Source organism: Musca autumnalis, unplaced genomic scaffold (genome assembly GCF_047663935.1).
Source record: "Musca autumnalis isolate F117 unplaced genomic scaffold, ASM4766393v1 scaffold_4, whole genome shotgun sequence".
NCBI lineage: Eukaryota > Metazoa > Arthropoda > Insecta > Diptera > Muscidae > Musca > Musca autumnalis.
Genome location: NW_027411977.1, coordinates 51,488,901 through 51,513,316, shown reverse-complemented (window position 1 = coordinate 51,513,316; position 24,416 = coordinate 51,488,901). Strand labels below are relative to the sequence as shown.

At 37.2% G+C, this 24,416-nt stretch overlaps 1 protein-coding gene across 1 annotated transcript in view; it reads left to right on the top strand.

Annotated features, from left to right (window-relative positions):
- Positions 1-24,416, top strand: part of LOC141402951 (uncharacterized) — a 79,453-nt gene that overhangs the window by 45,491 nt on the left and 9,546 nt on the right. Inside the window, exons 3-4 of the mRNA XM_073985077.1 lie at positions 8,054-10,101; positions 22,355-23,303. Coding sequence (XP_073841178.1) covers positions 8,054-10,101; positions 22,355-23,303 — 2,997 coding nt within the window. The remainder of the gene's footprint in view (positions 1-8,053; positions 10,102-22,354; positions 23,304-24,416) is intronic.

Genomic DNA, 24,416 nt, shown 5'->3' with positions numbered 1-24,416 from the left:
CCACGCCTTCATATAGCCCCGATGGAAAGGTACCTCCCGATTTTTCGTATTTTGAAGGTTGTGTCTTCAATATTCCACCAAAATGGCTTAAATTTGGTATTAAGTCTTCAATGTGATATAAAACTGTTCGCCAGAAATATGTCTGTACAGGTCGACGCTTTCATATTGCCCCATTTCTGACTAAAATTCGTCGGTATAGGTCCACGTTTCGATATAGCCCCCATAGAACGGTACCTCCCGATTTTCGTAATACTCCACGTCTTCCTATATCGGTATCTTTTAAGTTTTAGCCACATTCTCTTACCGAAATATAGGAAATTTGGTATTTAGTCTTCTTGAGCCTAAAAACTTTCCGTAAGAAATTTGTCGGAATAGATCGTGCCGTTATGTTGTTTGAAGCAATAGCATGTTATACATTACTCACGAATTTCGCTTCTTTCATGGGGTGTATCTAAAAATTGCAGCAAATTGCAGCTTCGTCCATTTGGGTACATGAAATAGACATCGATGCGTAGTTTATCGATAAGTCTTCATTAAGAGGGATACTGGGGTTTATCACGATTTATACTCTTGGAGCAGAGATTGTCTTCTTCTTAAAGAGGGCGGTTGGATATTAGCTAACATTGGTAACCAAACTGTCGGTGTGGCCTTTAATATTCCTGTTATGATTCTCATGGAGGTGTTCAATTGTGGGTCGATTTTTCTAGGTGCTGTTTGAAAGATAGGGTTCTGTCAAGAATTATGCCAAGGTATTTCGGATTGAAGTTGTGACTGAGGGTGGCACCGTTAAAATTTATTACAAGTTTCCTGTCTGCTTCGACGTGAGTGGGGTGGAAACAGCAGACTTCTGATTCCAGAACCTTCTCTATGATTTCGAAGTTCGTGTTTTGCGTTGCGATTGCCATATTGTCTGCATAATTGAATTTACGGGAAGCTGCTTCCGGAAGATCATGGATGTAAAGATTAAACAGGGTTGGGGCAAGGAACCCTGTGGAAGGCCGTTATTGAGTTTTTTGGTTCTGCTGGAGCTGTCGTTTAAGTGGACGGTAAAAAGTCTGTCGCTGAGCATAGCCTTTATAATGTTGCATATCCTATTGCAGGGGATTATTTTGTTTAGTTTTAGTGACATACCATTCTTCCAGACTGTGTCGTAGGCTGCAGTTAGATCAATGAAAGACACTCCGGTTTTCAGCCTCCTGTCGAAACCATTCTCGATGTCGTTCGTGAGTGCCAGTACTTGGTCGGTGCAACTTCGGCCCTTGCGGAAACCTGCTTGTTCGTTGGTGATGAATTTGTCAATTTCATCTTCAATGCGGCATAAAATTAGACACTCGAAAAGCTTCAAGCACACCGAAAGAAGAGCAATGGGCCGATGCTCAATGCTTCCGCTGGATCTTTACCTGGTTTCAAAAGCGCGATTACTTTTCATATTTTAAAGGAGCGGGGGAGGTAGCCAGAGTGAAGAATGTCTGTGTAATATCTTGCGAGCCATGCTTTCGTACGTGGCCCGCTGTGTAGAATACATTCAGGGTATACGCAGTCGACGCCGGCGGCTGTTCCTGGTTTCATTTTTGAGAGAGCATGGTCGATTTCAGATGTAGAGAAAGGGTGTGAATAGCGAAATTGTATGGCATCGTATGTTATGATACCAGGTACAAAACCTTTTCTAAGGAATTAAGAACATTGGTATACCCGCACCGAGTTTGTCCGAAATTACAGGGGAATGTTGATTTAGGACTTTGTTGCATCTGCTGATGCACTGCTTTCATGGAATTCGCTATCGACAATCGCTTGATGCCCGATGAAATGACGTTTGGATGTCTTCATGATAGAATCCGAAGTCCTCAAGGATGTATCGTGGAGGTGGATAGTCCATGACAGACAGGACTTCAGCATAAATTGTTTAGTGAGCAACAATATTGCTCTGGTCTTCATGGAAGTATTTTAATGCCTTGGCCTGACTGAACATCTTAGGTTCGGGATAAGCAAGCTATTGGCAAGTAAGATTATAATAATACGAGGGTCACTAAAAAACCTTCTGGCTTAAGCAACACGATGAGCCGCCAGGCGTCATTTGACATTTTTTTTTTTTTTTTTTGGAAAGTTTAACAGTTTTTAGCCTAAGTGTACTCAGGACAGTTTGACATACGACCATGTGTTGGGTTGTTTACAGTGGCTTGATTGAGACACCTCCAAAACATGGTTTTTGAACGCTTATATAGCATCTAGTGGCGATTACTGCGATTTTTCGGGCTCGTACGCATAGTTTCATGATTTGTCACCAGGATCCACCTTATAAACGTCTTTTTAAGCATATTAAGAATATCTAATGTTAGTTGGTGGAATAAATGCCCAAGGATGCCTATACCTCACGGTACATACCCAGCAAAAAATCGGATCCATTAGTCATTACGTAACCCATTACACAGTAATGTAAACAAGCTTCTTTACCCATTACAAGTAATCTGAAAAGTAATGGGATACTTCTTAAAAAAATTACAAGGCAAACCTACTTACTTTTCTCCTCACTAAGTAATGAGGACGGTGGCACAGTGAGTGTATGTCCGACCATAAATCCTAGGGTTGTGTGTTCAACGCTCACTGTCGGCACGCGAGTTTTTTTTTAATTAAAAAATAATAGTTCGTGGTGCACATTTAAGTTCTTAAGCAACCCTTAATGTTCGTGTGCGTGGCATAGTATGTAGTGTCTTTGGCTAGAAATCAGAGGGTTCGTGTGTTCAACTCGCACAGCGAGCGAAATAAAATAAAGTAAAATAAAAAGTAAGAAGTGTGATGAAATTAAAAAAATCTCTACATCAACTGTTCTAAAAATAGAATTTTTTCAACTTACTTTTCAACTTCTAGTGGCCACAGAATAACTAGTTATTCTAGTGGTCATAAAATAATTACAAACTGAGGGGGACATGCCCTTGTAAAAATAATGGGGAAGAAAGGTGGTTTGCGAGTAGTTACGGCTGCCAAAAATCCCTTACAAAACCCATGGGAGGACTTTTTTGCTGGGCTATTATTTAATTGTTATCTTCATAATTGATCACAATAAGTTGAGCGCAGCCTGCTTAATATTTACGAGTTCAATCTTGATGACCACGGTGTGATATTCAAAGCTCCCAAGGTGTTTGCCGTCAAAGTTCATGGTCCACTTCTCCAGATACAGCGTGTTTACCAAGTACTCTTTTACCCGAGCAGCTTCTTTGTAGAAAGCTTTTTGGATCCCTGATTGACATGGAGTCAGCAAAAAGCTGGTGGCACACCGTTGCTGCTTTGTAGGACAACAGCTTTGAGCTTACAACAAGGCGTATTGCAATGTCTGTTGAGTTATGCTTCTCATTGTTCGTTGATGCTGCATTGGCATCCTCCCAAGGACTGTACTACCATTCTACTACTTTTAAAACAATCAGGTACCAGCTCAGCGAACACAGTAGCTTCCATTGTCCTCTTTCGCTTAGATTGGTGGATTATATTGGCACCAGCAGGTTTGCCGATGGAGTAACTTGTTATCGCCTTTGCTCTCAATTTTCAGTTTGTAAAGGTTATTTTCCTCTTAGAACATTCATACGCCTTTTATTTTGGCGATGTCAAGCAGTTATCGCACTACAGTTGTGTTCCTTTACTTACCTGAGGTTACCATTTTTAACCTGCAAAGCGTTCATTAACCCCAAAAAGTGGTAAAACTGGAAGCAATTTTTAAGAGAGTGAGAGATGAGAGAGAGCACATATGCCTTTCTCTTCTACCACAGGCTACCAGCGAAATTTCTGCAGGTAAAAAATGGTAGAACTGATTTTTCGACTATTGTTTGACGATTATTTCACAATGAAGAAAAAAAAGTAGACGAAAAACAGAAGAAAAAGTCGAACGCTGACAAAACAAAATTAAAAATGTTGATGAGAGAGCAATTTTGAGTAATTTTGACACTTTTCTCTTTTACCATTTTAACAAATAAAAAAGTAAAGGAACAAAGCTAGTATTGGTGGTCTTTGTTAATACGCTAAAGTTTTGTTCTCCATACTTCTCTCTATAGTTGATCCATGTGGCTTATATTCCTTCGTACCTTAGTTGGTCCGTGGTATTTACATACATCGACAAAGCTTATTTATCTTGCTAATGGTCTCAAATAGGCACGTAAATGTTACAGTTCCTTCATGTTGATCATCAAAATTGTCTGAGATTAGACTGTGTTAACCCGATAGTCTACTGGAGGCATGGATGATTACACTGTGCAACACTGAAAATGCAAACAACTTCTAGTATGGATTTTTTGAAAGTACATATTTAGACTACAAAAACCCTAATTGGGTTTTGTCCTGTCAGATCCAGTTCGGATTTTATGGCCTCATCTAAACTGGGCTAAATTTACACTTTTTTGCATTTATCAGGCCTTTATCTCAGAAACGAATAGGAATTTGGCTCGCATTTCGGATTTCACTACATTATTGACATGTTTATTAAATCGTCGTTGAAAAATGTACTGAAAACAACGGGATAGAGGCATTTTACAACAATGGCATGTTCTGAAGAGTTGTGTATTACATTCCAGGGAATATTTTTCCAAAAGAAAATATTCAGAAAAAATTAACTGTTTTGGAGATACGGTGCGAAATGTATAAAAATTGTGGTATTTTTGCATATATTTTGAAATTTTAGGTAATAAATGTAGTTTTTCGAGTTCATTATTTCTCCAAATATTGTATCCTTGTCCTTATCTACAAATTTGCTTCAGAGGTCAGAAGAAGATTCGCATTGGTTTCAGAGATATAACCCCGAATTTCTTTAAAAACTCTCTAAAAATAGAATTTTTTCAACTTACTTTTCAACTTCTAGTGGCCACAGAATAACTAGTTATTCTAGTGGTCATAAAATAATTACAAACTGAGGGGGACATGCCCTTGTAAAAATAATGGGGAAGAAAGGTGGTTTGCGAGTAGTTACGGCTGCCAAAAATCCCTTACAAAACCCATGGGAGGACTTTTTTGCTGGGCTATTATTTAATTGTTATCTTCATAATTGATCACAATAAGTTGAGCGCAGCCTGCTTAATATTTACGAGTTCAATCTTGATGACCACGGTGTGATATTCAAAGCTCCCAAGGTGTTTGCCGTCAAAGTTCATGGTCCACTTCTCCAGATACAGCGTGTTTACCAAGTACTCTTTTACCCGAGCAGCTTCTTTGTAGAAAGCTTTTTGGATCCCTGATTGACATGGAGTCAGCAAAAAGCTGGTGGCACACCGTTGCTGCTTTGTAGGACAACAGCTTTGAGCTTACAACAAGGCGTATTGCAATGTCTGTTGAGTTATGCTTCTCATTGTTCGTTGATGCTGCATTGGCATCCTCCCAAGGACTGTACTACCATTCTACTACTTTTAAAACAATCAGGTACCAGCTCAGCGAACACAGTAGCTTCCATTGTCCTCTTTCGCTTAGATTGGTGGATTATATTGGCACCAGCAGGTTTGCCGATGGAGTAACTTGTTATCGCCTTTGCTCTCAATTTTCAGTTTGTAAAGGTTATTTTCCTCTTAGAACATTCATACGCCTTTTATTTTGGCGATGTCAAGCAGTTATCGCACTACAGTTGTGTTCCTTTACTTACCTGAGGTTACCATTTTTAACCTGCAAAGCGTTCATTAACCCCAAAAAGTGGTAAAACTGGAAGCAATTTTTAAGAGAGTGAGAGATGAGAGAGAGCACATATGCCTTTCTCTTCTACCACAGGCTACCAGCGAAATTTCTGCAGGTAAAAAATGGTAGAACTGATTTTTCGACTATTGTTTGACGATTATTTCACAATGAAGAAAAAAAAGTAGACGAAAAACAGAAGAAAAAGTCGAACGCTGACAAAACAAAATTAAAAATGTTGATGAGAGAGCAATTTTGAGTAATTTTGACACTTTTCTCTTTTACCATTTTAACAAATAAAAAAGTAAAGGAACAAAGCTAGTATTGGTGGTCTTTGTTAATACGCTAAAGTTTTGTTCTCCATACTTCTCTCTATAGTTGATCCATGTGGCTTATATTCCTTCGTACCTTAGTTGGTCCGTGGTATTTACATACATCGACAAAGCTTATTTATCTTGCTAATGGTCTCAAATAGGCACGTAAATGTTACAGTTCCTTCATGTTGATCATCAAAATTGTCTGAGATTAGACTGTGTTAACCCGATAGTCTACTGGAGGCATGGATGATTACACTGTGCAACACTGAAAATGCAAACAACTTCTAGTATGGATTTTTTGAAAGTACATATTTAGACTACAAAAACCCTAATTGGGTTTTGTCCTGTCAGATCCAGTTCGGATTTTATGGCCTCATCTAAACTGGGCTAAATTTACACTTTTTTGCATTTATCAGGCCTTTATCTCAGAAACGAATAGGAATTTGGCTTTGCTGTCTTTAGCAATATTGTTGCCCTAAACTAGTAGAACTTATCTTTTGAAGAAACCACATAAGAAAAACTCCATCTAGGGCATCAAAATCTATAAAATATACAAAATTTTACATAATTGCTGAAATTCTGGTCAGTATCGGCTAAACTATTGGGAGTTGAACCAAGTAACCTTTTGCAAAAATCTTCCAAATAAAGTTCTCAACAATTCTTTAGAACATTTTGAAGCTCTAAAATGCTTACTTCATGTTGTTTCAGCAGTATTTTCCATCATACCTTTTACAACACGTATTTCAAACACAGTTCACACCAACAGTTTATTCTCGCATTTCGGATTTCACTACATTATTGACATGTTTATTAAATCGTCGTTGAAAAATGTACTGAAAACAACGGGATAGAGGCATTTTACAACAATGGCATGTTCTGAAGAGTTGTGTATTACATTCCAGGGAATATTTTTCCAAAAGAAAATATTCAGAAAAAATTAACTGTTTTGGAGATACGGTGCGAAATGTATAAAAATTGTGGTATTTTTGCATATATTTTGAAATTTTAGGTAATAAATGTAGTTTTTCGAGTTCATTATTTCTCCAAATATTGTATCCTTGTCCTTATCTACAAATTTGCTTCAGAGGTCAGAAGAAGATTCGCATTGGTTTCAGAGATATAACCCCGAATTTCTTTAAAAACTCAATATTTAACCATGTTTAGATGGGGCCATAAAAACCGAGCTGGATCTGACAGAACAAAACCCAACTAGGGTTTCTTGTCGTTTGGGTCTGTACTTTCAAAAAATTCACAGTTCGAATTGTTTGCACAAGATCACCTTAAAAATGTTGCACAGTGTTATTGATTGACTTTTTATTCAGGATCAGAGTGATGTGGTTATATATATTAGATCTAGAGTTTCTAGTTCATATTCAGTAATTTAAAGTACCCGTAGCGTTTACTTCGGAATATAATTTTTAGTTTACTTGTCTTGGGAGCTTTGCCCTTTTAGTTTCTGTTAGTTTTCCATTTTCGACTGTAAGGTCATGTTGTCTTTGTAGCCAGGTGTTTCTTGGTCGACTTTGATCCCGCAATCTTAGGGCCGGGGGTCTCTTCTGGACACGTTTCCACGTAATACTGGTTAAATGGCATATAATTACATATCAGATCATATCTTTATATTCTAGCCAAGTTCGTAAGGTGTAAGGTTACACCTGTCTTCAGAGGTACAACTCACTGATCTAGGGCTCTGAAATACACCAAAATAATAATACCACTGTTACAGTAATGTACGGCCTGTATTTACTAGTAACAAACTTGCTGCTGTGTAACATAAAAAATAACACTGATATCATGAAGAAGCCCTCGGAGGCTTTAACAAGCTTTACTCCATGTGGTTGAAGAGCTTTAAGAAATCATTGCAATCTCTCCATAGCCACCATAGAATAAATATTAGGCAACGGAAGTTATTTATAAAAAAAAACAAAAACTTTTAGAAAGCTTTTAAGCTTTATATTACAAATAGTTTTTAAATTCCGCACAACAACATTAAATACACATATACCTACCACAAAAATACAAATTTCCCCAAAAAAAAAAACAACTCAATTCAAGCAAAAGCCTAAAACAAAAACTTCACTTCAACATTTCGTTTGCAGAATTGAAAAACAAAGACTGATAAAATTCCCCGAAGAACTGGATGATTTTAGGCGTCTTGGTGGCGTTCACAATACAAGCAAAACGGATGAGGCCAAACGGATTTTGGAAGAAATCGAAAAAATCAATCAGGCTTTGGGTTATGTCAAAAAATCCGATCATTCTCGGACGCCAGCCATATTGGATTCGTCGCAATATTTATTTCCCAATGCCGGCTATCAACCGTTTCATGCCCAAAATCCCCAAATAACCGGTAGCCATGGTGAGACACTGTTGGTACCTTCCATAAGGGCGGTAAAATTCGATGCTAAACACGAACATAAGGCAAGTGAATACAACAAACCACCTGTAAGAAAAACGAATGAGAAAGCAAAAATAGAAATTACAAAAGCCAATCTAACGAAAGTCAGTGAAGAAAATGCCACTGCCAAACCCACAACAAAGCCGCTTAGCAAACCCAATAAGTTGTATTTCCATCCTCAACGGGTGGAGGTGCCAACACCTCAAACGGCTGATGAAAAGAAATTATTACCCACCCACTTTGTGATCCCCGTACGTCTGTACAAACACAACAAGCAACAATATGTGGAGAAACACAATCCCCAGGAGTACAAAATCAAGGGTTACAAAATTGTGGGTGACATTGATCACTTCTATGGAAAAACTAAGACAGCCACGAAGCAGGTCCATAAAGTGAAATCTTCACCCAAATACCATTTGTTGTTTTTGCCCCAAAATGTTATGGCCAAAAATAGAGCCAACAGCATTGAAGCCTTGGATGCTGCCACATCAAATTCCACGGAAACTTCGTCGAGGGAAGAAAAGTTGGCCAATCGTCCTTTTAAACTGCAGACCAATACCCAAGCAACCAGTAGTGGTAACTTTGTAAATTCCTCGAGTTCGGCCACTATCGTAAGGAAACGCATTAAGCCCCTTAAGGGCCAAGGTCAGTCTGTATTGTCGGTAACATCAGCATCCGTTATTAAGGTGACTCCAGCACCAGCAACAGTAGATGATGCTCCTCAGCAACAGCAGCAGCAATTGCAACAGACACAAATAGCTCAGCCACCACAGCAGCAACAACAACAACAACAACCACAATATCAAAAGCCCAGCAATGGTCGTCCCAATAACCAGCCCTTGTCTGTGTCTGCACCTGGCTATTTGTCATCGAACCAACAGCCAACTGGACCCACAGGTAATTCGGACAATGGTCAACTTGCCAATAATAATGGCAACAACAACAACAATCAAAATGTCATTAAAAATAGACCGGCATTTGTAAACCCCCTCTTGGGATTGCAGTCAAATATCCAAAACAACATCAACAACATTAACAATGCCACCTCCAATGCCATTAAGGCAGCTTTCCAGAATATTTTCCGTTTGCCATTCAGACCGGACAACTCAAAACCCCAGCAAACAGCAACTGATTTCCCATTGTTGCAAACAACAGCTTTGCAACCCAATCAACAGGATCAGCAACAACAACAACAAGTCTATTATACCCTAGTACCAGCACCAGCAGTCAACGGTAGACCCCCTATCTTTATAGCCCAACCCACATATCAAAGTGATCATCTTGATTCCGATTACAAATGGGATGATGAAAATGTCAGCAACGATTCCGACAACTCCGAAGATAAGGAAACTGCTACTTCTTCCGAAGAACCAGCCGAGGAGAAATTTTTGGGTCAACATCAACCCATCAAACACATGCAAGAAACACAAAAGGAAGCTCTGAAACAGGGTGGTATCATTATTCAGAAACTTAAAGTACGTAAAGGTGGTATTGCCATAGCTGGTCCGGGTGGTGTTGCCACAGCCGGTAGTGGAGGTACCGCAATTGTTGGTCCTGGTGGCTATGCTCTAACCCATCCGCGTAGTCTAACAATTGCTGGACCGGGCACAAAAGTTATTGCCATACCAGCAAATGTCGACTTGAAAGATGCCCTTCAACGTACAAACATCAAGACGAAAATGATTCCACGCGAAGGACGTATTGTGGCCACTGGGCCGACAGTGTATTATGCTCCCGGTACTATAGATGGTGTGGAAATAGAATAGATTAGATTAGCCATTTTTTTGTTTATTTGTTTGTCACTGTGCAAATGGACTTAGAAGAATTTTTCTCTTTTCTCGAATTAAATACATACATACGTACTGTTAGTAAGTAAGTTTATTATACGAACAAAATATTTATACAAACGTACATACATAAGTAGTATTTAAGTTATTTAAATATAATTATTTATATTTAAAAAATATGGTTTAAATATAATAATAATGAATATGAAAAGTGAAATTCCACTTTTTTGGAAAATAATTAAAACAAATGACGTGTATGTGTGTGATTGAAAGCTAATACGGCGGATGAGTGGGTTCTTTTGAAATTGTATATACTGCATGCTTTGTAATTCTTTACGTTTTCCTAATACTAGCCAATGAGCAGCCAACAGATCCAAATATCACATATACAAAATATCCCCATCGAAATAGTATTTCGTATTCAGGATGCAAATGTTAAACTGTAGAACAAAAGGAAAAAGGTTTCTCAACATCCAAGCCTGTCATCTTTATTATTGGCAGCAATCAAAATCGGAACGTAGTGGGGTGAGATTAATTCAGGAGAGAATTTCAAGTGTTGGGACATATTAAGACGCTTCTGTTCGTCCCAATTACGTTATCGGATGTACAACAACAACATACGTTCTCTTTATTCCCATCTTCCGTTATTAAGAAAAGAAAAATCTTCTCAGAGAGATTAATTCACAAAATATTTTGAGCACAAGTGTATTAATTAATATCCCTTAAGGGATACATACATACATATGTTCCCACAACATTCCCGAAGAAAATACAAAGAAAAAAATTTAGCCATTTGATAATAAAATTCAAAGATTCAATCAAACATTTATCGATTTTCCGGCGATAAAAATATTGTCATATTGACAAAATTCAATAAAATTATTTGATCACAAAGTAAAAATACAAATGATAAAATATTTCACTTATTGACAAAAATATTTATCAAAATATTCCACATTTTGCTTGATATCTCAATATTTGAAATATTTTATCAGTTCAATATAAAAAAAAATCGATAAATATTTTAGTCAATATTAAAATTTTATTGTATCAAATAATTTTTATCGAATTTCGTCAATATGATAATTTTTTTTATCGCCGATTTTTTTTTCTCCTTAGAGAGATTTCCCTCATATCAATGATATGAATCCTATTCATATTGGCTCAATGATATGAGACCTTCTTTTTATAGCCAAGGGTTTATTTTTGGAAGCCCTCATAATAATGCGTTCTGGAGTCGATTATCCGTGATGGTCGGAACCGGAAGTTATACGGATAATAGATAATAGAATAAGAGTATTCAGAACTATTTTCTCTTATATTTTCCATAAAAACTATACATGATTTTGCAACTACCCAGCAAACCAAATGTCGAATGTCCGACACATCTAAACAATTTCGGAAGCAAAATCGTTCAGATTTCGTTCTGCTTTCTATACGATTTTTCGTAGGAGATTTCGTTCTGATTTCGGAGAGAATGTCGGACGTAAATTTCCATTCGAATATACCAATGTTTTTTTTTTACTAGAATCACTTAAATACGGAATATTTATTTATTTTTTATTTATTAATCAACTTTACAATAATTCTAAACCATCACTACTTTTCTTCCTATCACTACTTTTTTCTTCCGATTTCGTACGAAATCAGATCGATATGTCGGAAACAAATTTCCCTTCGCATAACAACCAGCTTTGGTATATATCTAACAATAAGGAGTTGGTTTCATTTTAGTTTGTTGTCGAAAAACAAAATGGTTGGTTATAAAATTCGCATATACAATTTTAAAATATAAATGCAACATATAATAATTCAAGCTAGAGGTGATAGACTCAACATATTCGTACACAAAGTTTACATTGTTCTACTTACTTAGCTGGCCCATTACAGAACATTTGTTCCATAGACCGAACTAAGAAAAGATCTCCAATTCTCTTTGTTTAGTGCTTCGCTTTCTGGAATACCGTGCCTTGTTTGCGCCATCTAATCTTTGGCCTGTCAATTCTGCGTTCACCGCCAGACCTTTCGAATAATTTTTCTCTCAAACACGCCAAGCTCTGCCTTATCTGCTTGCGCAAGCACCCGGGCTTCGGAACCATACATTAGCACGGGTAGTATCTGTGTTTTGTAAAGCGTTATTTTTGTTTGACGAGTTGTGGCTTTGGTTTTTAATATGCTTACTTAAGCCAAAGTAGCATCTGTGGGCCAATACAATTCTTCTTTTTATTTTACAACTGATGTCGTTTGTTGTGTTTACGGAGGTGCCGAGGTGGACGAAGTCTTTTACTACCTCAATATTATGGGAACCAACTTCCACAGTCGGTCCGAGCTCAATGGACGCATTGCGCGTCGACACCATCAGCTTGATCTTTTTTGGCCGTTTACCGCTAGACCCACTTTATCAGATTCTCCTTCGACCTTCATAAAGGTATCGGTTACTTATTTTACTGATCGTCCCATGATGTCTATACCATCAGCATAAGCAAGTAACATGTGGCTATTGGTGTAGATTGTGCCATTTCTTCTGACACTTGCATCTGGTATTACATTTTCCAGCAAAATGTTGAATATGTCACACGAAAGGCTGTATCCTTGTCTGAAACCTCTTTTGGTACTGAACTGTTCGGAGAGTTTCTTTCCAATTTTAACTGATGACCTAGTTTCAGTTAAAGGCATCTTACAAAGCCGGATGAGCTTTGCGGGGATACCAAATTCAGACATTGCATGGAAAACCTTTGATCGGAGGGAACTGACGAAAGCTGATTTATAATCGACAATAAGGTGATATGTGTCGATCTGCATCTCTTGGGTCTTCTCAAGGATTTGCCGCAGGGTAAATATCTGGTCAATGGTGGACTCGCCAAGTCTAAAGCCACATTGGTATAGTCCAATTATTTCGTTGACCATTGGCTTCAGTCGTTCGCACAATATCCCTGACACTATCTTGTAGGCGATAGGGAGAAGACTTATGCCCCTGTAGTTGGAGCATACGGTCTTATCTCCTTTCTTGTGGACGGGGCACAGGATGCTCAGGTTCCAATCGTCGGGTACGCGTTCTTCCTGCCAGATGGTGCTAACTGGCTGATGCATACACCTTATCAGCGAGTCGCCTCCGGTTTTAAACAGCTCGGCTGGTAAGCCATCGGCTCCTGCTGCTTTATTATTCTTCAGCCGGTGGATTGCTGTCTTTACCTCTTCTTGGCCGGGTGGTATACATTTAATACCATCTTCTGGGATTGGAACTGTGGTATCTTCGTCGACTTCGCTACTATTGGATACCAACTGTTTGGAAAAATGCTCTTTCCATATCCTTAGCACACTATCTGTATCAGTTACCAGATTACCTTGCTGGTCTCTACAGGAGGATGAGCCAGTTCCAAAGCCATCAGTTTGACGCTTGACTCTTTGTTAGAATTTTCGGATTTCATTCTGGCTCCTGTAAATCTCGATTTGTTCACACTCCCGCTTTTCCATCTCTCTCTTTTTCCTGCGGAAAAGACGTTTCTCCCCTCCCCTTTTCTCCCGATACCTCTCTCGTGTGCTATGCGTTGCCACGGATTGTAAAGTAGCCCTACATGCCGCATTTTTCTATTCGGCAGCAGCTCGACACTCCTGGTCATTCCTTGGATTCCTTGGTGGAGGTCTCTGGTATCCAAGTACTGAAACGATATCTCTCGAAGCGAGCAATCAATTAGGTCCAAACTTTACACATTGTATTTTTTCCTTGCAAATATATATCAGGTTCGAATATGGACTATATCGGTACACTCCTTCCGGTACTCCTCTCGGATCGTTTTGATATTTGTTTCAGCAGGTTGTCCTTACGGCCTCCTTCACGACGGTACAATTGCTTCAGGGGCAAGTTCATAATTCCTTAGATTCTTGGGATACTACTTAAGATTTGCTAAATGTTGATTCCATCAAACCGGTTGAGATTTCATCTGCGGGTAGGTGATTGGACTGGAATTCTCATAGCAAGTCAAGGGAGTATTGATTAGGAAATCCACAGCCCCATCGGCTTCCTCAATTGTGTGAAAAGTATTGTTTTCGCACAATTTTGAAGACATCAGGCCTCTGTATTTACCCCAATCCGTTCACCTGGTGACTCTGTACAACTCCACGTATAGAGATTTGGAAGTGTATAATGCTGTGATTCGAAAAATAACACTTTTCAGATACCCTCCAATTCTTTATATCAGAGTCGTCCATGTTGGGCAGGGTTATATCCGTTACTTCCCCGTTAATCTGTTCTGCAAATTGGGCAGCGTTGCTATGATGCAAATTTAACTGCACAAAGCTACGCTCTTGCTGCTCCCGTCCTACTGGTACTTCGGAGGTGCTCGGAAGCAAAACTTTATTCTTAGATGGTTTTAAAAGTAAGCCCCCGTTCTTCTGATGTTCTGCTTCTCGACAAACTTCAGAATTCTTTCCAGCTCCATTGAAGAAGGAGGAACCCACATTGACGCCAGGTCACTGCCTTCCCAAAGTGAGGCAATGCCAATAACTACCTGAATTAGAACATCTACTGATTCGATATTCACACAGCTAATGACCTTGACCCCTTGTAAAGGTCTGCCTGTACGAGCGGTACGTTGTCCATCCTCTTCACAATAACTTGTTATGAATTTGTATGTGTCGCCTATGTTGTAGTAAGTTTACATTGACAAAATCCACTCGATTTCAAGTGTCAATTCCATTGCTTAAACGTCGAATAAAATCCAATGGATTTCAGATGAGATTTCATTTGACATATACGCAAGGAAATTGACAGTTGAAATCGAGTGGGTTTCGTAAATGTAAACCAAGCATTGGATGGTTTCCCTTTGATCGTCAACTGACTCGCCTCCATCACCCTTTTGCAGGTTTTGGAGTTGAGACAGATGACGCGAGGATTTGATGAGGGATTTTTAAAGGCAGTGACTTAGTCCACTTGCACGCAGATATATCCTTATTCGAACAAAGGTTTTCGTGTGAACTCTTTAGAGGCCTCATTAGTGGTTTATAATGTTTTTGATGTGGACGTTTCGTTGATATGAAGTTCCCTCTTAGATTGTGAGGATAGTTCCTAACAAACTTGAGGTTCCATATTATCACCTGAGATTTAATTTTTCGTGTCCATTGCTTCATTGGCTTTGACATTTTTGAAGGTCTACGGAATCAATAAATCATTCGTTTTACTAATGGGTGATTCTCCCTTGCCACTTTTCTCCTAGAACGCGTTTTTGTCTAAGTAGTCAGGGATTGTTGCATTTGTCCAACTCTAAAAATTTCGGTTAAATGGAACAAGTCGGTTCAGCATCCCTTTCAACGCATTAAAGTGCAATATTTTGCAATGAACGTAAACAAACAAAACGATTCACGTACCAATCACACAAATCCACAAACATTTCAGTTTCTCTGAATCGTTTCATTCTCACAACCAAAACAAAACCACAAACTTTTCAATGTAAAAAGATGAAAACCGTACGATTGCTGAAATGTACTTTGGCTATGCTTTGCCGAATTGTTTACTTCACCATCGAAACAAAAAGAATTTTTGGCAAACGTTTGCTGTGCGTTACGATCAATGACACAATCAGGCACACACACACATGTGATTGTTTAACGACCCTATAATTAACCATCAGCATACCACAGTGAATTTTATCAACCACCAACCGTTTTTGAGTTATTCACATGTGTTTAGTACTATTTCGTTTTCTACCTGCTCTTGTGGAGTTGAGTACTTTTCGCTTTTCGTTTTGTTCGTACTCACGAATGTAAACAAAACGAAACTAAACAGCGAGCTCCACAAACGTCGGTTATCTTTCGTTTTGTATTGTTTCTATGGAAAATTGAAATTGTTATTTACCCCCTGTTTATGTATTTCGAAACGAAAATGTGTGCGCATGAAACACACCAAAACTTTAGTTGTTGAAATATTATTGCCTTTGCTTTTGTTCATGTATGTCGACCGAAAGGTTTCTTGCGCTTCGATAGTGGAAAAAAATCATTTTCTGTTCATGTAAACACCTTCGAAACGAAAATCTATGTGACCGACAAGCCATACGAAATAACACGTAAACGTACACTTTTCCATGTAAATTTGGGTTTATGTATTTCGAAATGACTGCCTCTTATAGAAAGAGAACGTCAAAATCACTCACTTGCTTTGTAGCTGTCGAGTAGAATGTAAACTCGCGAATAACACTGAAAATCTTAAAACAAATTCATTCAACACATTCTTGAAACAAAATAAAAATTTTATAGATACGATTGAAGGGCGGTTTCATTCATTATTTTGAAGAAATTAATTGAATAAAATAATTCAAAATACTGACACATTTTATTTTCTCAACGAAAACAAATCACACATTTCAATATTTGTATGTATATGTGGATTTTGTTTTTATTTCTCATTTGGCTCTCATTCATGGAACATAGTTGTACAAATGTACATTCAAATTAGTAGTATTTCGCATAGGATACGTAACGGCAGTCGCACGATAGTTTGCGAAATACATGAACGCCTTTTTAGATGGAAGTGAGTGACTGCTTTTCTTTCGTACGGGTTTTCGTGCGACATACATGAACAGGCTGTTAAAGTATTTTTACGTACGCTGATATCTTAACTGGTGGTAAAGACATGTCAATGATAAATTATCCCAAATGTCATCCCTGAAATTGGGGGAGGTTGAAAAGTACCCTGATCTGTCTATTTAAACTGTCAAGTTCCGGGCAACCACACCAACATCAGTCGAAGTTTAATTTTCAGGCTTTGAGGGTTAGTTTATATCCATGTTTAAGTTATATATCCATGAGATATTGATTTTATGGAGGGGCTGAGGTCAACCGTAATATGGCCTCCTCTCCAAGGCAGGGACTTGACAACTAAGCCTATGTTTTACTCGTTGAGGCGCTCAGTTATTAACGAGACTCCGTTCAAATACAAATCTTGAAGAACACCGACGGGTTGTAGCAGATCACAACCTAGACAACCTTTGTCATTCATAATTTTTCTAAATTCAAGACCATGCATTTGATGTATATTGTTTTAATGAAGAAAATTGTGAAGTTAAGCATCAGCATAGCATCAAAACTGTTATCTCTGTCGATAGCCATTACCATTATTACTGGCTACTAACTGCCTGTAGGAGAGTTCATTTTTTATAATGGCTCCTGTATATGTTAAATTTTTCCACAGTGCCTTTTACATACAGGTCTTCTATAAATGGAATACTGTTTAAACATACACATAAAAAATAATGAATATTTTCTTAATTCCTTTATTTTTCGTCCATAATTTATTTATTTCATATTATGCATGTAATTTTCCTAAAATATATGCATGCAAATGTAAGTATGCACGTTTTGGCATACATCATATGCCAATGTAACTTCTCTCTATACTTCCCCACAATTTAAGCAAAAAAATAATTCATTAATACTATGATAATCATGCATATTAATCTAAATTATGAATGATATTCATGCATATTATGAACATATTCATGCATATTACCATTACCACCATTCAAGTACAAGTATTTAAAAACCAAACTCACCAAGAGTTTTATAGTTTCTCATATTTTTTTCATATTCCTGCATATTAGGAACATTATTCCTAAAGAGAATTGCTGGTAGTGTGATATTATTAAATGTTTTACTTACATTTTGATATATAACCATATTGCCCTTACCAGAAAATGAGGAAGATAAAACATTCAAAAACCATAAATTTTTTTACAGATAGATAGACTTCTGAAGATAGAAGACCTGTTTATTATACCCTCCACCATAGGATGGGGGGTATATAAAGTTTGTCACTCCGTTTGTAACTACTCGAAACAATCATTGTAGACCCCACAATCTATATATATTCTTGATCAGCGTGCAATTCTACATCGATATAGCCATGTCCGTCCGTCTGTGGAAATCACTCTAGCGTCCGAACGGATTGAAGTTGGATGAAATTTTGGGAAAATCTATTATATATGTATATGTAGGACTTTTGGTATTGAAAGCGGGCTATGTAGGTCCACGTTTCCGTATAGCCCACATACAAAGTGACGCGTGACGTCGTCGTTTTAAGGAAATTTTAAGATATTTGTCCCATTGGACCACCGAATTGGTTGTAATTTGGTATTTTGTGTCTCCAGAGGCTAAAAAACCTTTCTCCCAAAGTTTATTTATATAGGTCCACGTTTTGGTATAGCCCCGATATAAGGCCCCATATATAGTACGCGTCATTTTAAGATATTTTGAATGTATTAGTCCCATTTGACCACTGAATCGGTTGTAACTTTGCATTTTGCAGAGGCTAGGAAATATTTCTAACATAACATGTTTATATAGGTCCAAGTTTTGATATAAACCCCATATCACTATATCTCCCGATTTTCGGTATTTTGAAGGTTTTAGCCTCATTATCGCAGCGAAATGGCTTAAATGTGGTATTTAGTGTTCGTTGGGGGTATAAAGCTTTCTCCCGGAAATTTGTAGGTATAGGTCCACGCCTTCATATAGCCCCCATAGAACGGTACCTCCCAATTTTCGGTATTTTGAAGTTTGTGGCCTTAATATCCCACCGAAATGGCTAAAATTTGGTGGTTAGTCTTCATTTGAGGTATAAAACATTCCATATGAAATGTGTCGGTATAGGTCACACGCCCCATAGGACGATATCTTCCAAATGTCGGTATTTTTGAAAGTTTTAGCTATACTATACTACCAAAATGCCTGAAATTTGATATTTCGTCCTATTTTGGGATACAAAACTTTCTCCCAGAAATTTATCTGTATCGGTCCCCGCTTTAATGTACACCCCATGGAACGGTACATCCCAATTTTCGGTGTTTTGAAGGGTTTAGCCTCATTATAACACAGAAATGGCTAAAATTTGTTACATAGTCTTCGTTGTGGGTATACAACTTTCCACCTGAAATTAGTCGGTGTAGGTCAACGTCTTCATATAGCTCCCATAGAACGGCACCGCCCGATTTTCGATACTTTGAAGGTTTTAGCCTCATTATTCCACCGAAGTGACTGAAATTTGGTATTTGGTCTTTTTCCGGGCTACAAACATTTCTCTCCGAAATATGTCGGTACAGGTCAACGTTTTGAAAGAACGGTACCTCCCGATTATCGGTATTTTGAATTTTTTAGCCTAATTATTTCACCGAAGTAGCTTTAATTTGGTATTTAGTCTTTTTCTGGGCTACAAAAATTTTCCTCAGTATACGGTATACGTGCATGTTTTGGGGGATACCCCCATAGAACCCCAGCGAAAAGTTTGCCTCCAAAGAGGCAGTTAAATGATATGTACAAGTGATTTGGAAGTGCATCAAATTATGCATTTTCACTCATGATTTTTACAAGGGAGTGACCCCGGAAAGAGGCACTCCATTGCACCGCATTTTAACTGACCCTTTGGCATTGCATTTTAACTGAACCTTTGGAGTAGAATAGGAGGCAGTCCAGAGCACGTGGTTTGAATAACAAATAAAATGCATTTATTATTTGTGTAAAACACAAATATTAATAACTTTATTAAATTAACACAAATTATGAAAATTCTCTATCGAATTCAATCGCAAACATGTGTGTTTCATCCGCTTTTCATTTAATCCAAACTTAAGTGCTTTTGCTTCATCTGCTAAATGGGTTTGATATTGTCTTCCCATCACCAGTTAATATTTTGATATGTACTCCAACAGCACTCCATTGGGAAATTTTCTTCTCGTGAGATACCGGAAAAATGTTCACAAATTAAATATTATTTAGTTTGTATTAACAAATGTTTGGAAACGTTAACACGATTAGCTCTTTTTGGAAATGTATTCCGCTGCCTGTAGAGATGAACAAACTGATTTATGTACATGTAGGGATCTCTAACAACTGCTAATAAAATGTAGTGAACGGAGTGCCTTTTTCACGAATCCGTTTGCACTGCATCCGGATGCTGTTAAATTGTGAGGAATTGGAGTGCCTTTTTCACGACTCCGTTGAACTGCCTCCGGATGTTGTTAAAATGTGACAAATGGATGTGATTGTTTGGATTGCATCCAAATGCGGTTAAAATGTGAGGAATGGAGTGCCTTTTTCACGACTCCGTTTGAACTGCATAAAAACATGCCGTGAAAGAACTAGTCTACATTGCACTACTTCCAATTTATTTTGCTGGGACGGTATATCCCAATTTTCGGTATATTGAAGGTTTTAGCCTCATTATAACACGGAAATGGCTGGAAGACGGTACTTAGTCTTCGTTGAGGGTATAAAACTTTCCACCTGAAAATGTGTCGGTAAAGGTCCATGTGTTCATATAGCCCCCATAGAACGGTACCTCCTGATTTCCTACATATAGCTCGTTCTCCACCAAAATAGCTAATATTTGGTATTTAGTTTTTGATAGTGGTATGAAACATTCCAGCCGAAATTTGCCGGTATAGGTCGACGTCCTCAAATACCCCATAGGACCGTACCTTCCGATTTACGGTATTTTGAAAGTTGTGGCATCAAAAAATCACCGATATGACTGAGATTTAGTATTTAAATACCCCCGTGGATGTATAAAATATTGCAGAAGAGAATTATCAGTATATGCCCTTTTCTTAAAATAACCCCCATAGAAGCATACTTCTCGATTTTCGGGATTTTAAGGTTGTGTCATCAATATCCCATCGAAACGGATGAAATTTAATATTTAATCTCCGTTGGTGGTATAAAACTTCCCACCATAAAATTTCCGGTATTGTTCCATGTTTTTATATACCCCCTTACAAAGATCCCTCCCAATTTTCGGTATTTTGAAAGTTTTAGCCACAATATTCAATGGGAATAACTGAAATTTGGTATTTAGCCTTCGCTGGAGTTACGAAACTTTCCTCCAGAAATTTATCGGTACAGGTTAACGTTTTATACAGCCTCCATAGAACGGTGCTCCCGATGTTGTTAACTATCCAAATCCAGAATATCCAGGTTTAGGTCTAGCCGGTTTTGCCCAATTTTTGAAGGGAGTATTTATTATCAGTTGTGATATATATCCTACTCCTGCAATGAACGGAAGAGTTTAGTTTAGAGTATAAAAAGTTCGGCCTGACCGAACTTAACGCTTTTCTTACTTGTCTTTCTTGGGGTCTGCTCCAAAGAGAAGATCTGAATATTCTCCTTCATGAGGTTTTTCTATAGATAGAAGAGAATCTATATTTTCTTGTCAAAAACTGGCCATTCAGCTCAATACCTTAAAAACTGTTAAATATTAAGATAAGGAGTGTTAATTTTCTAATAGAAAAATACTTTCTTACTTCAATTCCAGTGCTTTCCAGAAAAGAAAAAAAAACTAAAAATGATTTTTTTAAAGTCTTTACCTAATTAACTGCATGTTGCGTGTGCGTTCAAAAAAACAAAAACAAAATACATGTATTTGTTTTTGTTGTCAATTTGAAATACATGTATTTTGTTTTTGTATTTTTGAACGCACACGCAACACGCAGTTAATTAGGTAAAGGCTTTAAATATTTTATTTTCAAAAGCGTTGAGAATGATGCTTATTTTCAAGCTTTATAAAAACGCATGTGTATTTTTCTGTCCCTATTGGCTTTCAAACATACAAATAACACAACATCAATGTATCATTACAAATATACATACATACATATATAGACTGTTTTATGTTCTTAAATTTAAAATTTTGTAAAGCTTTTAAGCTCTCTAAAAGTCTTATAAATTATTTTCACAAAAACATATTCATCATTTTATTACGAGCAATAAAATGCAATTGTACAATTTTAAATTTTTCAAAATAATAATAAGATTAAAAAAATACAACGAAAGTCTTTTATTGAATAAGAAAAGCATAACAAAACCAATGGGGATTAGTTGTAAATAATTGTAAATAACACATCAACAAAGTTTGAAATTTCTTTCAAATATATAACTACTAATTTACATCACAGCAACCGAAAAATATGCGTACTAAAATTAATTAAGAAAAAATTAAAAAAAAATCTAAATGCTGTAAATATTGAAAAACTAATGCTTTAAATACCCCTTTTCCATCCTTTCCCCCCATCCATGATTACAACAACAACAACATATCCCTTCAATCAATAAATAAAAAAAAAATTCCTCAACACCACATAGTTGGCAATCATCAGCATTTAGAACATGGCCCTTTCAAGCTGCTTCCCCTTTTACTGCTTTTTCCTCACATGGCTTAAATCTATTAACACCAGCGTATTTGGATACCACTGCTAAAAAGGTTGAGACCAAAGAAAATGTAGAAAAAGTGGAAAGTACCAAAATATCACAGGGACAGCATTTGTTCAACGTGGGTTCCTCCTTAACCCAATTTCAACAAATCCAACCACAAGTGCCTTATTTTGTTTTAAATAATGGCTTTTACGATTCTCCATTAACACGTTATGCCTATACAACCAATAATCAATTTGTGCCACAATTTCTGCAAAATCCCATAATTGAAACAAAAGAAACGGCAATCATTACAAAACCCAAAGCCAAAAATGCAGAACCAACAACGAAACGTCCCAAGGTCCTACTCCAAGCTAAACCACCAAAATTACAAGTAAAAACCAACACTGAAAATAACAAAGCTAAGAAAGGAGATTTTCTAAATGACAAACCTCTGCTGGAAGCTGTTAAAGAAATAAATCCTCAGTTCGTTGTTGAGGATATAATGGTCGTACCAGGACGTCATGTTTATTCTACTGTTACAATGGAATTTGGCGGTAACAACAAGAAGAAACCAGTTAACAAAAAACCCAAAACAAAGGCAGCTTCCACGAAAAAGTCTCAAGTAAAAGTGGAAGCCATTAGCCGCACTGCCACCTCGGGAAATATACCACAAATACCATTTGGCACATACTTCTTGCCCTATTTCTCTCAGGGCCAACAACAAGAGGAGCAATTGCAACTAAAATCACAACAAAGACAAAAGCAAAACAAATCCCAACCACAAAAGCCAGCCTTGAAAACGGCATCACTAATTTTGGAACCTCATTCTAAAGCCATTGTTGGTAATGGCGGCACAGCCATCTCATCACCCATATCTAGAGCTGTTCTCAAACGTGGTGTTCCAACAAATGTTTACTTTAATCCCGAATCTGTGGCCATAGCTGGTGTTGGTGGCAAAGCTCATGCCCAAGCTGATTTGGAATTGGATTTAATCAATTGAAACAATACAAGTATTTGACAACGTATTTATTACAGACTGATAATTTCGAATTACAATATTACAACGAAATGTTAATATTTCAAATAAATTTAAGCATTGTGTTCTTAAATCGTTTGGTTTGATTTATTTTATTGCAAAAAGTGTTTTTTAACAATTTCATTATACCATACCGAGAGTATTTTCCTATTGAACATAAGGTTGTAGTATATAAAACGAAAAAAATATCGTCTGCCACGCAAGAAAAGGTCGCAAAGTCCACTTTTAATGAAAATTGGGAAAACGGTTATTTGGCAAGAAAATGTCACAAATCTAATTTCAGTGTAAAAAGGTCGTAAGTCCACAACCAAATGTGAAATGAACGAATACTAATCTAGTTTTTATATAAGGTAAATTGTCATAAGCTGTTAGGGTACTTTTTTATTCCTCCTAAAAAGTTTCTTAAACATAAACTTACGACATTTTCTTGCGAAGCCTTTTTCAGTAATGCATCAAAAATACTGAAAAAATATTGAGTATGAATTGCAAAACTTGCCGATGTATAAATTCCCATTAATTAAAGGTTGTGGATTAATGTATATATGTATGTAAGCATATGTTTAAAATAATATATGGGGTGTGCCGGCAATATATGATATAAATATGTATGTATATACGTTCTTTAACTAGTGAGATTTTTATTAGGTTTTGGTTTGCTATTAAAGAAGATATTAAAATGTTATGTTATGCCCATGTAATGTCGAGGACAAGACTAACAGGAAAAAGAGGAAAACAGTTAGATGATAGCGAAGCCGCCCCACAATCGATGTGTCTGAGGAGCCTTCCTAAACCAAAGGCGAAACATGTCATGTCACACAGTTTAGCCTAAAAAAGGTGTAGTTGTTATAAATGACAAAAACTTCACTCGGATACCATATAGTCATTGTGTTCATCCTGGCGAGTATTGCAGGAATGGTTAGAGACCAGGCTGAACTTGTTATACCCTCCACCACGAGTTGTATTGAAGTAAAACTGAACAATTGGTTTCCTTTCGTTTATGAAGAAGACTAAATATCAAATTCCAGCAATTTCAGTAAAACAATGTGGCCAACCTTTAAAATACCGAA